Source organism: Emiliania huxleyi (assembly GCF_000372725.1).
Source record: "Emiliania huxleyi CCMP1516 chromosome Unknown EMIHUscaffold_164, whole genome shotgun sequence".
In the NCBI taxonomy this organism is placed as follows: domain Eukaryota; phylum Haptophyta; order Isochrysidales; family Noelaerhabdaceae; genus Emiliania; species Emiliania huxleyi.
This window is the reverse complement of record NW_005200941.1, coordinates 191,438-206,735: the sequence shown is the minus strand read 5'-3', so window position 1 is coordinate 206,735 and position 15,298 is coordinate 191,438. Positions and strand designations below refer to the sequence as shown.

General features: G+C 65.5%; 4 protein-coding genes across 4 annotated transcripts in view; all 4 read left to right on the top strand.

Annotated features, from left to right (window-relative positions):
- Nucleotides 1-1,639: 1,639 nt before the first annotated feature.
- Nucleotides 1,640-2,864, top strand: EMIHUDRAFT_364335 (hypothetical protein; the record flags this gene model as incomplete). The annotated part of the gene is made up of 1 exon (XM_005785093.1): nucleotides 1,640-2,864. A coding segment is annotated over one exon (302 nt), but the record flags the coding sequence as incomplete, so codon positions are not given.
- Nucleotides 2,865-4,327: 1,463 nt separating this feature from the next.
- On the top strand, nucleotides 4,328-5,377 carry EMIHUDRAFT_112187 (hypothetical protein; the record flags this gene model as incomplete). The annotated part of the gene is made up of 1 exon (XM_005785092.1): nucleotides 4,328-5,377. The coding sequence occupies one exon, from the start codon at nucleotides 4,328-4,330 to the stop codon at nucleotides 5,375-5,377; it is 1,050 nt and encodes a 349-aa protein (XP_005785149.1).
- A 1,389-nt stretch (nucleotides 5,378-6,766) lies between these two features.
- On the top strand, nucleotides 6,767-13,850 carry EMIHUDRAFT_467938 (hypothetical protein; the record flags this gene model as incomplete). Its single annotated transcript, XM_005785091.1, has 9 exons — nucleotides 6,767-7,252; nucleotides 7,321-7,579; nucleotides 7,812-7,976; nucleotides 8,138-8,241; nucleotides 8,476-8,522; nucleotides 8,708-8,917; nucleotides 9,195-9,376; nucleotides 12,928-13,363; nucleotides 13,497-13,850. Exons 1-9 carry the CDS (start codon nucleotides 6,793-6,795, stop codon nucleotides 13,848-13,850), a joined length of 2,217 nt encoding a protein of 738 aa, XP_005785148.1. The 5' UTR covers nucleotides 6,767-6,792.
- Nucleotides 13,851-15,049: 1,199 nt separating this feature from the next.
- EMIHUDRAFT_441818 (hypothetical protein) overlaps nucleotides 15,050-15,298 on the top strand; it is a 4,356-nt gene continuing 4,107 nt past the window's right edge. The window contains exon 1 of the mRNA XM_005785090.1: nucleotides 15,050-15,271. Coding sequence (XP_005785147.1) covers nucleotides 15,101-15,271 — 171 coding nt within the window. The 5' untranslated portion in view covers nucleotides 15,050-15,100. The remainder of the gene's footprint in view (nucleotides 15,272-15,298) is intronic.

The window sequence follows — 15,298 nt, the reverse complement described above, 5'->3', positions numbered from 1 at the left end:
GGAGGAGAGAGGAGAGAGGAGGAGGGGGAGAGGAGAGAAGAGGGGGGGGGTGAGAGGGAGGGAGGGAGGGAGGGAGAGAGGGAGGAGAGAGAGAGAGGAGAGCCTTTGAGCCTTGGCACCAGCCAGGCAGTTGATTTGGCCCTGGCACCAGCCTTGGCAGTTGAGTTGGCCTTGGCACCAGCCTTGGCGGGCGGGCACGCGGGACATGCACAGGCGCCAAGGGGCGCAGCGCCGACAATCACGGCGGTGATTGCGGCGCAGGTGGGGGGACGGGAAGTCCGTCGGCGTTGCCGGGGGCCCAAGGAAGCGCGAGGGAAAAATTCCGCCGCTGAGGGCGCTCGTGCGGCAATAGCCGGGTGGAGGGGGGAGCGTGCCGGACGGGGCGTCGTCGCGCCGTCCGACGGTCTGCTGCCCCGCGCAGCAACCGTCGGGCGACGACCCGGGGGCCAAAAACCCGGCGACGACGGCGCTCTGGATGGGGCGTGACCTCCTGCCTCCAACCTCCTTCCTTTTTGAGCAGGTGTGACGCCGCGCGAGCGACGCTCCGAGATCGCCCGAGATAGCGCGGCGCGGCGGTGGGTGAGGTGGGGCGGGGTGGAGAGGCGTGGCGTGGAGCTCCGAGATCGCCCGAGATCGCGCGAGATCGCCCGAGATCGCGCGGCGCGGCCCGAGGCGAGGTGGATGGGTTGGGAGCGAGGGGGCGGAAGTGATCAGTGCGGTAGATCGGTCAGTCGGGGCGCGTGAGCCGGACTTGTGAGCCGGACGGCTTTCATTTCTCTCTGCGTTGTTGAGCCAGGACTCAACATACTCGTTCTGTTGCCGTCCCAAACTGTCACTCCCCTTTCTCCCGGCCGGGGCGGGGCGCGCGCGGGGGCGGCGGGTGTGCGGCGAGTGTGCGGGATGTCTGTGGGCCCGAGAGCGATATGCCATGTGCGCCTTGCGTTTTTATATATAAAATGCGCCTTGCGTTGTTTCATAACATCGAAGGCTAAGCTCAAAAAACATGGCTACGCGCCCCCACACCCCGCCGTGCCGCCCCTCCTCGCCGCCGCTCTCGCGCGAGATGGCTGAGATGGCTGACCACGTAGCGGCGGTTTGTCGAGGTGACGAAGTGGCGGTGCGTGTGTGGCTTGAGGGTGGCGGGCGAGCGAACGCCACCCGCGAGCGTCGGGGCGAGGATGGCGAGGTGACTACTGGCGTAACGCTGCTGATGGACGCCGCCCTCGAAGGCCACGAGCGGGTGGTCGAGGTGCTGCTGCAGCACGGCGCGGAGGCCAACGAGCAGGACAGCGGCGGCTGGACCGCGCTGATGTGGGCCGCCGCCCAAGGCCACATTCGCTTGGTCGAGCTGCTGCGGCGGCATGGCGCTGATGCAGAGATGCGATGTAATGACGGTGGCACCGCACTGACGCGCGCCGCCCTCAACGGCCACGAGCTGGTGGTCGACTTGCTGCTACGGCACGGCGCGGAGATCAATGCGCAGGACAACGATGGTGAGAACGCACTGATGTGCGCCGCCGGCAACGGCCACCTCCCCGTCGTGCGCTGTCTACTGCAGGCGGGCGCAGACACAAAGGCACGCTCTGCGGATGGCAAGTCCGCGCTGCAATACGCCAAGGACGCGGCCAAGCTGGCTACTGACGACGCCAGTGCTCCTGAAACGGACCACGCCGGGTGCGTGCGCGCTCTCACGGAGCACGCAGCGGCACTGAGGGAGGCGGAGGCGGCAAAGAAGGCGGCAGAGAAGGCGCTCGAGGCCAAGGGGCGGCGCGAGCAGCGCGAGCGGGAGGAGGCGGTGGCGGCGCGAGAGCGCGAGCAGGCTGCGCGCCGGCGCGAAGCAGAGCGAGAGGCGCGCGAGGCGCGCCGGGCGGCGGATGGGGCGGCGCTCGAGGAGCAGAGGCGAGCGATTGCGGCGGAGGCGGAGGCGAAGCTGGCTGCTGAGCGAGCGGCAGCAGAGGAGACGCTGCGGGCGAGGGAGGCGGAGAGGCGAGCAGCAGAGGAGGCGCAGCTTGCGGAGCAGCGGGTGGCGGCGGCGGCGCGCAAAGCCGCTCAGGCGGAGGCGGAGCGGCGCGAGAAGGAGGCCGCCAACAGGAGGGCGGAGGAGGAGAAGGCGAGGCGGCGCGCAAAGGCGGCGGAGGCAACTGCAGCCAAGAAGGAGGCCAAGGAGAAGAACAATAAGGCCAAGAAGGCGCCGCCTGCCTTCAAGCTCGAGGAGGAGCGGAGGGCGAAGGCTGCGGCAGAGGCTCGCGCACAGGAGGAGAGGGCGGCGCAGCTGGCTGCTGAGCAAGAGGCTGCGAGGCGGGCGGAGCGGGAGGCGGCGGAGCTAGCGGGTGCGGCGGAGCAGGCGGCGCTGCGCGAGGCTGCAGAGCTGGCAGAGGCGCTGCGCCGGTCAGAGAGAGATGCGGAGGAGGAGGCGCTGGCGCGTCAGGTGTCGCGGTGCGAGGAGGCGGTGAGCAGCGAGTCGACCGGCGGCGGCGGGGACCTGATGCAGCGTGTCCAGCGGCTGGAGGCCAGCTTGGGCGCGGCGATCGAGGGTGGCCTCGAGGAGCGGGTCAGCGCGATCGAGCGCTTGATCGGGCCAGAGGCGGGAGAGGCGGCGGAGCAGCATCTGCCAGTCACTGAGCCGCTTGCTGCCGTCTCACTAGCGGACGCCGGCCTCGACACGGGGCGGCCGGCTGCCCCCGAGTCCACGATGGGGGGCGAGACCACATGCATCGTGTGTTTCGCGAGAGTCAAGTCGCATGCTGCGGTCCCGTGCGGACACTTGTGCGCTTGCGGGCCATGCTCTGAGCTGATGCAAGAGTGCCCGTATTGCCGCGAGCCAGTGATGATGTGGATGGTCCCGCGTCTGGTCTAGATTTGTAGTACCTCACGGCTCACGCACGCTCTCGACTCTCATCTCATACGGTATCCGATCTCGTCAAGTTTGTTTACTGAAATGGACAAGATCAAGCTTCGTGCGTGTGCCTCACTTCCCACACCTTCCTTCTGTGCTCCTGAGTCCTGTGGTCCTGATCCGCCTCCCCGCTCCCGCGGCTCTCCGACCTCTGTCCAGCTCCCCAGGCGCAAGGCTGTGGTTTACCGGTATCTAGGTGCTTTTCACTATCTGCAGATAAGGCAAAAACGGTGCCAGATAGGTATCTGCGGGTTGCTCTTTTCCGCGATTTTTTACAAGCAGATATCTGGGCAGATATCTGGTTGGTATCTGGGGTCCTGCCGTTGTCCCGTCGTGTGGCTGTGGCCGACCGGCCGGATTTTTGCGGGTGGTGAAGAAGAAATCTTCCGGGTGGTGAAAGGCCCGAAAAAATATTCTTCACGCAGCATTCACACAGCTCAACTTTACCGGCATCATGAAGGAGGTCGCGCCCGCCGATTCGACCCCGGTGCTCGATGAGCTCGAGCAGTACCTCGCGGAGTCCGAGGAGTCCGATGACCTCGAGCTCGACGTGCTCGCGTGGTGGAAGGCCAAGGAGACAAAGTGGCCGGCGCTTGCCAAGATGGTCAAGCAGTACGTCGCCGCACCGGCCTCCTCCTCGGGCGTGCTCTTCTGAGGTGTGAACAGTTAGGCGCTCGATACCCACTCTCGCTGCCTACTCGCTGCCTCGAGGGAGGAGGGGAAGACGTCGAGCTGAGCTTGCCTCGCTTGTACGGAGGCCCCTCCCCGAAAGGCAAGTATTAGACCCACGAAACCGAGACCCCTCCCCACCACCCCAACCCCCCCACCCCCTTGCTCCCCTCCCCCCCTCGGGAGGGCCGAACTGAGGCGCCCGTGGGGACCCCACAATTCCCTTCCCCCCTCGGAGGGGGCCGGACGGAGGCGTACCCCGTGGGCCCCGCTCTTTCCTTCTCATAGCGGCCACTCTTCGGATCGCTGGTCGAGCGACCCGGGGGATGCCCCGCGCGCCTGACCCAGGCGCGAAAACGAATCTGCGAGGCGTGGCCGCTCATGCGGCCCGATGGGGAGGAACGGGGCGAGCCCCCTCCAACCCACCCGCGCTAGGTCTCGGGGGACGAAGGGGTCACACCCGACGACCTCGGGAACTAGCCGGGGCAGTCGGAGAAGTGGCAACTCCGTGCACTGACGGTCGGCCGCCAGAAAACACGCCTCCGTGGCTCGGGTTACACCAATCCTCGCTACCCAACGCGGCGAAAGGATATCCACCTCGAGAACCTCGAGAGTGTGAACAGACGCAGCACAGTATCCGGCCTGGAGAAGTGGGGGTACATGCATGGGCTTGAGCACGGCGAGGTGGGGTACATGGGCTTGAGCACGGGCAAATCCACGGGGCCAGCATTTTAGCGACTACTAGACGCGGAGACAACGAGTATGCGGCCCATTTGCTGGACGTCTTCCATCGTGGCGGTCGTCGCCGTGCTGGTCGTGTGCAGCAAACGGGCTGTTCCGAGCAGGGGCCTGCAGCCTCGCTCTCTCGCACCATCCGGCCTCCCGGAGCGCACAAGCGACCCCGGCAAGGCCTTTGAGCTCGCACGGGAGCAAGGCGCCTCCATACTCACCGGCGTTGACATGAGCGCAGCGGGCGTCTCGGACGCTTCCTTTCATGTGTTTGGTGAGGCGTTGCTCGCAGTTCAGGCGCCGGTGCACGTTGGCACCAACAACTTTGGGTTCAAAGGAGGCACACCGATCACCAATCTGGAGGCGCGACCTGCGCACGTTGACACCATCGTGCAGTATCGCGTTGAGCCGTACGAGGCGCCAGACTTCTTTATGCTCTGTGCGCGCAGGCCGTCTCCGGGTGGTGAGTCATTCCTCACGAGCCTGCGCGCCGCCGTCCGCCGCATGCCTGCAGAGCACCGGAAGCACATCGATCGCCTCTCGATCGTGCAACGCATCCAACTGCCGCCGGATTATGACCGGCTCAGCGACAACAGCACCGATCGCACGCAGGCACAGCAGTCGGAACACGCGGCGCCAGCACCGACCGATCGCGTCGAGCGGTTCGTCGTTCCAAATCCTATCGCCGGCCAAAGGCCGGCGATCCGAATCTCCTCCTTCTCCGACGCCGACGCCCTGCTGGCGGCTCTCGAGACCGAGGAAGCGCCGCCCGTGCGCCCGCTGCCGACATCGCTGAGGCCGGACTTCGACATGCAGACCGTGATGCATTTTCTCCGCGCTGTGGCCGCCGAGACCGCCGAGGCGGCTCGCTTCCGGCTCGAGGAGGGCGAGTGTGTGGTGGTGGACAACTTCCTGACGGCGCACGGCCGCGAGGCCTACACTGACCTCGGCCGCGCCATGTGGCAGGTGTGGGCGTGGACAAACGAGTCGCTCGCGGTGCCGCCGGCCGCCGGGCCCAACCGGGAGTGGCTCAAGCGCCCCCCCACGAGTGGTCACGCAGCGGCGAAGGACGAGGTAGAATAGGCCGGAGCTGTAGAAAATTGTTGGCTGTATTTATTTATGTCGAGTATGCAAATGGAGTGCCACAGGAGCACACCGGCTAGTGCCATTTCACTCTGACACGCTAATCTTGAAAACGTCTCCAACGGAGCTCCGTGTTGCTTCCAGCGCCCTCCCCCGCGCTCCCTGCGGCCATGGCCGATGCTCCTAGAAAGAGAGGTCATCTGGCTACCGCGAGAGCGACCCAACTCGTCGACATCGTCCGATGATGGTGCCGCAAAGTCAGCCTTCGGAGGCTATCGTGGGGTCGAGCCGGCAGTAGCCGTGACATGTGGTTCCACCACCCCTCGTAGGCTTTGCCTCTGACCGCCACCGTTCCCAGGCTGCCTAATTGGATGGAAAGAAAGGCTCGGCGAGCGTATAGAAGCGTGCTCGACCTCGTCGTGGCAACCTGTACGGCAGCGCTGGTAGGCGCGATGAGCGTCGTGCCACCTGACCCGAGACGGGTCGCAGGCGTCGTACCGAGCGCGTCGAGACCGTGTCCTGATGTGATCTGCACGGGTGAGTCACGTCGGCGTCAAAGGAGCGACGTGCGACCTGTCAGAGCTTGATCTCCGATCTCAGCGGCGTCGAGTCGTCTCCGGCGGCGACAATTTTGTCCCTCCCCAGGACGCACAGAGGCAGCTGCGATCGGAGATAGTGGACGGGGAGGCTGCGCGCCACCTGCCGAGTGCCCCCGTCCAGTTGGCGGGGTCGCAGCTGCCTCTGGAAGGCACCGAGAGGGACAAAATGGCGCAAATGGTCAAATCAAGGTTTTGTAACGCGAGCTGTGCCACAGTGAAATGGCACTAGCCACCGGACCTGCGGTGAGAGACTCTGATCGGGCTCGCCGAGCTTCGACAACGTTGGACTCGGATGTTTTCTTTTTCCTTCCTGTGAAAGGTCTGTCCCGCGTCCACCCATGCGTGTCACACGGTCACAGTCACTCAGTGTGTGTATGTTTAGAAGAGGTGCCAGATATGTATTTATCCTGCAAAATTCTTTTGACGGCTTCTGTGAGGACGACGGCTTCTATTAGAAGCCGTCGTCCGCGCTTTGCCTGTTGAAGTGTTGTGTGAATCGTGCGTGTGCGAGACACTTTTGTTGTAAAATTCTTTAGAAGCCGTCGTCCGCGCTTTGCCTGTTGTGTGAATCGTGCGAAAAAAGAAATAAAAACCCTTGGGCGTCCGCCTCTTCCTATATCTCTCTTCGCAGTCTCTCTCCGATTCTCGCTGCAACCTTCGTGCCACCTCGCGGTCTCCCCCTTCTCGTCGTGCTGTCCCTTGTCGCTTCTTCCTCTGTCGCGTCGCTCTCCTCTGCCTCGTCGTCCGATGAAATTCTTTTGACGACTTGACGAGCCTCGCAGCTCCGCCTGCTCGACAGCTCTCCGAGGCAACCGAATGCTCGGCCTCCTCGCCAGCTCGCTGCTCACGCGGCATGGCTCCTCGGAGGCGCCGCCGCAGCGTGCGCCTCGCATCGGCCACCAGCTCGCTCCGGCGCCGCTGCTCGCCTCGCTGCGCGGCAGGAGCGCCGCCAGCGGCGGCACAGCCACCGCAGCAGTGAGGCTCCTGTCGTCACAAGAGCCGGCAACGTCGGAGCGGCAGCACCGCCGCCGTCCGTGGCGCCGCCGCGGCGCCGCTGCCGGAGCGCGCCAGTTCAGCGGGCTCGATGACGTTCCGTTCGGGCCGGGCCGCGTGATTACCGTCTCGGCAGACAGCCGGTCCATGGCTGGCGGGCCGGCGGCGCGGCGCGTGGTGGAGGTGTCGCGGCCGGGCCGCCGCGACGAGAGCCGCGCCCTGGCCACCCGCTCCGCCGCCGCCGCGGGCAAGAAGCGCGTGCTCATCCTCATCTCGGACACGGGTGGCGCGCTTCTGCTTCTTCTCGAGCAATCTCGGGCAATCTCGTGTGACCTCGTGTGATCTCGTCAGGTGGCGGGCACCGCGCGTCGGCAGAGGCGCTCGAGGCGGCGATGGAGCGGGAGGCGCCGGGCAGACTGGACGTGGCGATCGTGGACGTGTGGACGCAGTATGGCGCCTTCCCGTTCAACAAGTTTGTCCCGTCCTACCGCCTCGCCGCCAAGTACCCAAACGTGCTCTGGCGCTCGTGCTACTTTGCAACCTCCTTCCCGCCCCTGATGGCGGCGCTCAACCTGCAGCACCGGCTCACTTGCTCGCGCGGCTTCGCTCAGTGCATGCGCGCGCACGGCGCGCACCACGCACGGGACTGAGCCCACACTGGGTTCGATCCTCTGGGGGTATGGTGGACTAGGCGCGAGCACGACCCGCACCTCGTCGTCTCGATGCACCCGCTGACGCAGCACGTCCCCCTAGAATCTCCCCGTATCTCCCCGTGTCTCGGGTCCGGTGCCGTGGGTGGTGCGGCGGAGTGTCGGTTCAGCGCCGTGGGTGGTGCGGTACAGGCACGTCCCCCTCTCCGTCCTCGCGCGATTCGACGAGAAGAGGAGACGCCGGGTGCCGTTCGCCACGGTTGTGACCGACCTCGGCTCCGCGCACCGCACGTGGTTCGACAAGCGCGTCGACGCGTGCTTCGTCCCCTCGGACGCCGTGCGCCAGCTAGCCGGCCGGTGCGGGCTGCGCTGCGGCGCACGCGGCGCGCAGGTGCGGCAGTACGGGCTGCCGGTGCGCCCCGCCTTCTGGACGGCGGCGGCGGAGCGCAAGCAGCGACTCTCTGCTGGCTCGACCGCCGCTGTGAGCGGCGTCTCTTCACACCGCTGGCTGTGAATAGGCAGCTCGCCGCCGAGCTACAGCTGTCGACTGACCGCAAGACGGTCCTCATCGTGGGCGGCGGCGACGGCGTTGGCTCGCTCGAGGGCATCGTCAAGTCGCTCGGTGATCTCCCCAGATCTCCCCGCATCTCCCCGCATCTCCCCAGATCTCCCCAGATCTCCCCAGATCTCCCCGCATCTCCCCAGATCTCCCCAGATCTCCCCAGATCTCCCCAGATCTCCCCAGATCTCCCCAGATCTCTCCAGATCTCCCCATGCCCCGCCCTATCTCCCGGTATCTCCGGGTATCTCCCGGTCTCTCCACCCGCCACTGACGTCCCCTGCTCTTCCTCGGTAGCGAGCGAGGCCGGCAAGAAGTGCCCCGGAGAGACGCAGCTCGTCGTCGTCTGCGGCCCTAGAAGCGAAACACGTATTCTTCATGCCTCCCAACCAGCGCTCGAGAGGACACGTCTTCAGCCGCATTCACCCGTATTCGGCTGTATTCACTGTCTTCTTCTCCGTTGTACTCACGCGGTGCTCTCTCCACAATACCGTCCTCCCGCCCTGAGGCTGGCGTCTTCAGCACGTAGGTCTGCGGCAAGAACGCGCGCCTGCAGCACAAGCTGGAGCGGCAGCGGTGGGAGGGCGTCGACGTGTGCGCGCGCGGCTTCACCAGCCGCATGTCCGACTACATGGAGGTCGCGGATTGCATCGTCACCAAGGCCGGCCCCGGCACGGTCGCTGAGGCCGCGATCCGAGGCTTGCCCACCATGCTCTCCTCCTTCCTCCCCGGCCAAGAGGTGCAATCTCCCCCTCTCTCCCCATCTCTCCCCATCTCTCCCCGGGCAAGAGGTGCAATCTCCCCATCTCTCCCCTTCTCTCCCCCTCTCTCCCCATATCTCCCCATATCTCCCCGGGCAAGAGGTGCAATCTCCCCATCTCTCCCCATCTCTCCCCCTCTCTCCCCAGATCTCCCCAGATCTCCCCACATCTTGCTTGTGCGCCCAGCCGGCGGTACTCGAGGTCATCTCTCCCCGTATCTCCCCGTATCTCCCCGTATCTCCCCACACCTCCCAGGCGGGCAACGTGCCGTTCGTCGTCGAGTCGGGCTTCGGCGAGTACTCGGCCAACCCTCGCAAGATCGCGCTCACCGTCACAGGCTGGCTGCAGGACGCGACCAAGCTCGAGGCGATGAGCGAGGCGGCGGCGCGCGCGGGCCAGCCTCACTCGAGCGGCACGATCGCGATCGCAAGCGACTTGTGCGAGATGGCCGAGGCCGCAACACCCTCCCTCACGGAGCACACATCTCCCCATCTCTCCCCATCTCTCCCCATATCTCCCCATATCTCCCGCAGGCCGCCACACCCTCCCTCACGGAGCACACATCTCCCCATCTCTCCCCATCTCTCCCCATATCTCCCGCAGGCCGCCACACCCTCCCTCACGGAGCACACATCTCCCCATCTCTCCCCATCTCTCCCCATATCTCCCGCAGGCCGCCACACCCTCCCTCACGGAGCACACATCTCCCCATCTCTCCCCATGTCTGCCCATATCTCCCGCAGGCCGCCACACTCTCCCTCACGGAGCACACATCTCCGCATATCTCCCCATCTCTCCCCATCTCTCCCCATATCTCCCGCAGGCCGCCACACACTCCCTCACGGAGCACACATCTCCCCATCTCTCCCCATCTCTCCCCATCTCTCCCTATATCTCCCGCAGGCCGCCACACTCTCCCTCACGGAGCACACATCTCCCCATCTCTCCCCATCTCTCCCCATCTCTCCCCATATCTCCCGCAGGCCGCCACACTCTCCCTCACGGAGCACACATCTCCCCATCTCTGCCCATCTCTCCCCATATCTCCCGCAGGCCGCCACACCCTCCCTCACGGAGCACACATCTCCCCATCTCTCCCCATCTCTCCCCATATCTCCCGCAGGCCGCCACACTCTCCCTCACGGAGCACACATCTCCCCATCTCTCCCCATCTCTCCCCATATCTCCCGCAGGCCGCCACACTCTCCCTCACGCAGCACACATCTCCGCATATCTCCCCATCTCTCCCCATATCTCCCGCAGGCCGCCACACTCTCCCTCACGGAGCACGAGCTGGCGTCTTCAGCGCCAAAGGAGTGACTTTCCGCGACTTGGCCGCCGCCGCCGCCGCCGCCATCCGCCGCCAGCGGTGTTGCCGCAGCCATTGCCGCTGTCGCCGCTGTCGCCGCTGTCGCCGCTGTCGCCGCCGCCACGCCGAGGCTCGTCTCGTGTGGAGCAACGGTCGGGGTCGCGAGGGCGCGTGCTTGTGCTCCTCTTGCTGCGCTCCTTGACTCCTCTGGCGTGCGCCTCTCGAGGTCTCGAGGCGCGGGCGCGCGGACGGGGGGGGGGTTGGGGGAGATCCGGGGCACGGCGATTCGGGCCCCTCGAGAGGGGGTGGGGGGGGGGGCACAGCGGCCGGGCGGCGGGTGGGTGGGTGGGGCGGCCGCGAGCACGTTTGTGCCTAGGCGGAGGAGGGGAGGGGGTGCCACGGAGAGGGGGGCGGGGGGCAGACGGAGGAGGGGAGGGGGTGTCCATGGCCCGTATCCACGTCTTGGGCGCCGCGCAAGCCAGTCTCTACGCATGTGCGCTCTCCATGTCGGGTGTCCGTGTTCGGAGCGGTCGGTATGTTTCTGTTGTGCTTGCACCTGCTCTGACGCCGTGACCGCGGGCGCCCCGGCGCGCGGCGTGTCGGGGAGCGAGATCCGAGAAATTGTTCTTGACCCAATTGGCACGCGCTGGGGAGTTGATCCAGTCTTTACGCGCGCCTGCTTGTTGATGTTCTCGGCGTCGCCCGCCACCGCCGCCATGGAGATCTGCTGCGTGTGGTGGACAACGAAGGAGGAGGCGCTCGCCGACGCTAGGGGGTGCACAGCGTCCCAATCTAAAATCTCGTGAGGATTCAGGATTGAGGCATCGCTTCAGTGAGGCCAAAGTGAGTTTATGGATGTGTGAGAACGGTACGGGACACGAGGAGTCACGCGGACCGACTCGTCGGTGACTCTGCTGCACGCCGTTTCAGAATTTTTCTCAGCGTGAGCGAGACGTGGAAGAGTGCCACCGTCGGGTAGGACGGGTCGGCCCGGAGCATCAGAGTAGCCGTCGTGGTCGCGGCGAGCAGCGCCGGCCACTCCGGCGCCGCGTCGGCAACATGGGAGCATGTCCACCGCCACATCGCGGTCGCAGCGCTGTTTGTCGACCAAACGCCGCTATGTACCTTTTCGGGCAAACCATCGAGCTGCATGTCGATTCCGACTTGACGGCGGCATGGAGGCATCATGCCTCCATGCCGCCGTCAAGTCGGAGCCAGTCTGCGGCGACCACAGCGCTCAGAAAGGTACATTGCGAGCTATTCAGAGTCAAATTTTTGCGCGAAATCCCACACTGGTGGATTTTGGGGCGCTGTGCACCCCCTACCGACGCCGCCCCGTACTCCGTCCGGTCCGTCTTGCTGCCCGCCGCCTCCTTGGCGAACACGTGGAGAAACTGCTTGGTGGGCGGTGCAATGCCACCCAAAGTCTCGACGAGCACCAGCCGCGTTATGGCTTTCTTGACCCACTTCGCGTCGTAGTACTGCGCCCCCATCCACTTCCTTGACCCATTCTTCTCGACCCATCCGTCTCCATACGCATGGTCTTTGACCCATCCCTTTCCAGTCGAGTGGTCGAGCGGCCCGTCCACCTGCCGGCCACGCTCCTTGCACCCCACGACCGCCGTCAACGCCTTATCCAGCGTGTTTCCAAACCCGTAGAGGTGGCCAACCGATGCCAAAATGCCACCCTTTTCCCACGAGCCCCTCCCTGACGTCGTCGACTACTTTCGAACCTCGGCGCCCGCCCTCTTTCTGGCCGCGTCCCTCCCCTGTCCTCTCGACTGCACTCACTCTTTACATACATAATTGTTTTTTTCTCAAGTCTCAAGAGTCAAATCTATAGTTAGGTGGACAACGAAGCGGCGGCAGTCGAGGAGAGGGGAAGTGGGGCCAGCTCACTTCGATCGATGACTTGCGCCCGCCCCCGCGGTCTCTCTATCGTCTTCGGCTCGTCCGTACGTCCCGACTCTACTTGCAGAGGCCGCGCCAGCTCATCTCTCACCCTCTCCGACAGCTGACCCCAGGCCCCCTCCGGGGCCCTCCGGCTTCGGCCCCCCGGCCCCTCCCCTCCCCCAGCACCTCCTCCCGGGTATTCCAGCCTCCTGGTCGTATCCAAGCGCCGCTGAGCTGACTCTCTGCAGGTCCCGGCGCAGCTCCTCCTCATTGCCATGGTCTCTCGGCAGCGGGACTATCACGACACCGTCATGCTGAAGGTTGATGACCGCACGGCCCGTCGCGCACGCCCAGTTCCATTTGGCCGTCCTGGAGACCGCCTCCAGTTCCGAAACCACGTCCGATTTGAGCGTGCGCGCCGGGTCGGTCGCCCCCCCAGGCGGGTTCACGTTCGTCTCGTGCAGGTTCCAGTACCCCACAGTCTCGTGTAAGTCCGTCAACTGTTCGGCGAGCCATTGCGTACGGAGTGACTGTTGCCGGAATAGTTCCCGGACGTGGAAGGTCTCGCCCCCCCCCAACGCGATCGGGCCCTCTCCCAGCGACCTATCCTCCGGGATGTCATTACGGGTGCGCCACGCGGAGTACGTGCCATCCATCTCGGTGGCGCTTAAGAATTCTTATGCTTGTGTATGTGGCCCGATGCCGGCTGGTCCTCCTGCTCTTGGCGGTGCCCACCGCCGCCGATGCAACGTTGCTCGGCGGCCTCTGGGTCGACGGACACCGAAGGCAGTATGAGAAGCCGACCGTGGAGCGACTGCGGCACGGCGATGCGGAAGCCTTCCGCTTTGACCGCTACCAGTCTCCGGCGGCCGTCAAGGCCGCCTTCGACGGATGCCGCTCCCGCCGCTCGTTCCGGACGCACGAGGCAAGCGACGGCCGGCGGGGGCTTGTCAGCTCGACGCGGCTGGGCGGCGACTGGGTGCTGGCCGAGTCGGAGCAGCTTGCGCCGGCATGCACGGCGGAGGAGGTGCTGCGCGCGTACCTGACCGGCTCGCTCCAAAAGGAGTGGAACGCCGACAAGGTCTCTCGCGTGGCCTTCTCGCGAGCGGCGTCGCCGGAGCGCGGCAGGTACTACCGCCAGGACATCGAGCTGCGGTCCGTCCGCGTGATTCGGAGCCGCACTGGCCCGATGAGCTACAGCCAGACTATCTCCGTCGACAAGGTTGGCGGCCGCCACTACTGCGCGCTCGTCCGGCTCGACCCGGACTGCCCCGCGACAGCGCGCTTGCCCTTTGAGGCGGCTTCTCGGCACCTTCTCGGCACCTTCTCGGCACCTTCTCGGCACTCTCCCATAGGCGCGCAAGCCCTTCGAGGCGCTCTCGGTGTACGTCGGTCTGCAGCAGGTCGGGCCGGACGTGCGCATCTACGCGGCGGGCGTCTTCCGTGTCAACCGGCGGGTGGTGCCCAACTTGGTTGTGTTTGATGCGAGCGGCATCGCGGGCGACATGGCCGGCAAGGGGACGCTCTGGCTCGCCGGACACTTCGAGAGGAGGAGGGTCGCCGCCGCGGCAGCAGCGGTGGCGCGGGAGGCGCGTGGCGGCGCCGGCGGGGCTGCCAGCCGGCGCTGGGCGGGCGCCGTGCGCTTCCTGCGCGGTCGCGTCAACGGAGGAGCGGCATCGAGCGAGGGAGAATGCGGGAGGAGGACGTAGCCTCTCTGTGTGTGTGTTCTGCGGAGCTCCATTTTTGGTCGGAGAGAAGAGATGGCCGAGCCGCGACACTCGCAGAGACGACGAGAGCTCTGGGCCGGCGCGGGGCCCCCCGGAGCGCGGAGGCACCGTGCGCCGCGCCGCAGTGGCAGTGCGGAAACGGGGCTCCGGCGCTCATACTCGCTCATACCACCGACTTCCCGATCTAACCCGGTCTAACAGAGGGCAGATTTAAAGAGATCTCGCGGAGTACATACAGATAGACCCTCCAACCATCAGAAGACTCCGACCTGATCGGTCGTACTGACCGCCGACAGATCACTCCAGACAGCAGACAGGCCGACGTCTGCACGCGGCCGGCCGGGCGAGAGGCTTGACACGATCCGACCCTGCGACCCTGACGCTGCTGCTCTAGCTATCAGCCATGCACTGCTGACTGCTGCCACAATGTGCGACCTGTGCTGGCCCACTTGGCGGCCTTCCCGGTCAGTGGTGAGGCGCAGTTCAGAGCTGTCGATGGCGCGATGCCGCACTGGTCCCACATTGGTGACACGAGACCACCAAGTTTGCAGGTCCAAGAGAGAGGCACCGGCGCTGTCCTGAGAAGGTGCGTGGTCCCTCTTGACTGCCCATGCGCGCGAGGCTGTGTAGGCATAGCCTCGAGAGTGCCAGCAGCCAATCCGAGGTGACGCGCATTGCGCCAGAAGCGTGCACGCAGCTGGAAGGACACCTTCCTACTGGCCGATCGGTCGTCACTGAATGCTTGATACTAAGGCCGCGAGCTATGCAGGTGATCAATTGTGCAGCATGGCACGGTCAGCAGCGCCGACAGGCTGTCGCAATGGCCCTGCTGCGGTACGTTTTGAAAGATTTCGCGTCGAAGTGGGTGCGCTTCTTAGCTCCCCGGTCCTGGGCGTGCGGTTACCAACTGCACTCCAAGTGCTCCAAGGGATCTCCTCGCACTGATTTAAAAAAATAGAAAGGAAAAGGGAAAAACGGCGAAGCGGATTTTTTATCCCCCTCCGACGCGCCGTGGGTCGCCGCGAGCGTGAGAACGAGGAGGAAAGGCTGCTTCAGTGGAGAGGAATTGATTGATTGATGGGAAGGCGAAACACAGTCCGACCAACGACTAGAGGAAAGAGCCCACCCCGGGCGGACGGCGCTCGCAAGTGGCGTTTTTCTTCTCTCGAGCTGGAGCTGAGGGCGAGCTGGCCTCTCGCTGCCCTTCCGCCTCGTCCCTCTCCCTCACACGCATGAGATCAGTCCTGCTTGCTGCGCTCTTCGCGGGCGCGGAGGCGCTCGCGGGTGCGGCGCGTGCTCCCGCGCTTGCTCGCGGCGGCGCTCCGGCGATGGCCGCTGTGCCGGTCGCCAAGTTTGACGGCGCGGCGGCGGGCGAGGAGGCGGTGGAGCTTCGCGTGGCCAAGGCGCGCCGCCTGCCCCCCTCATGTTCA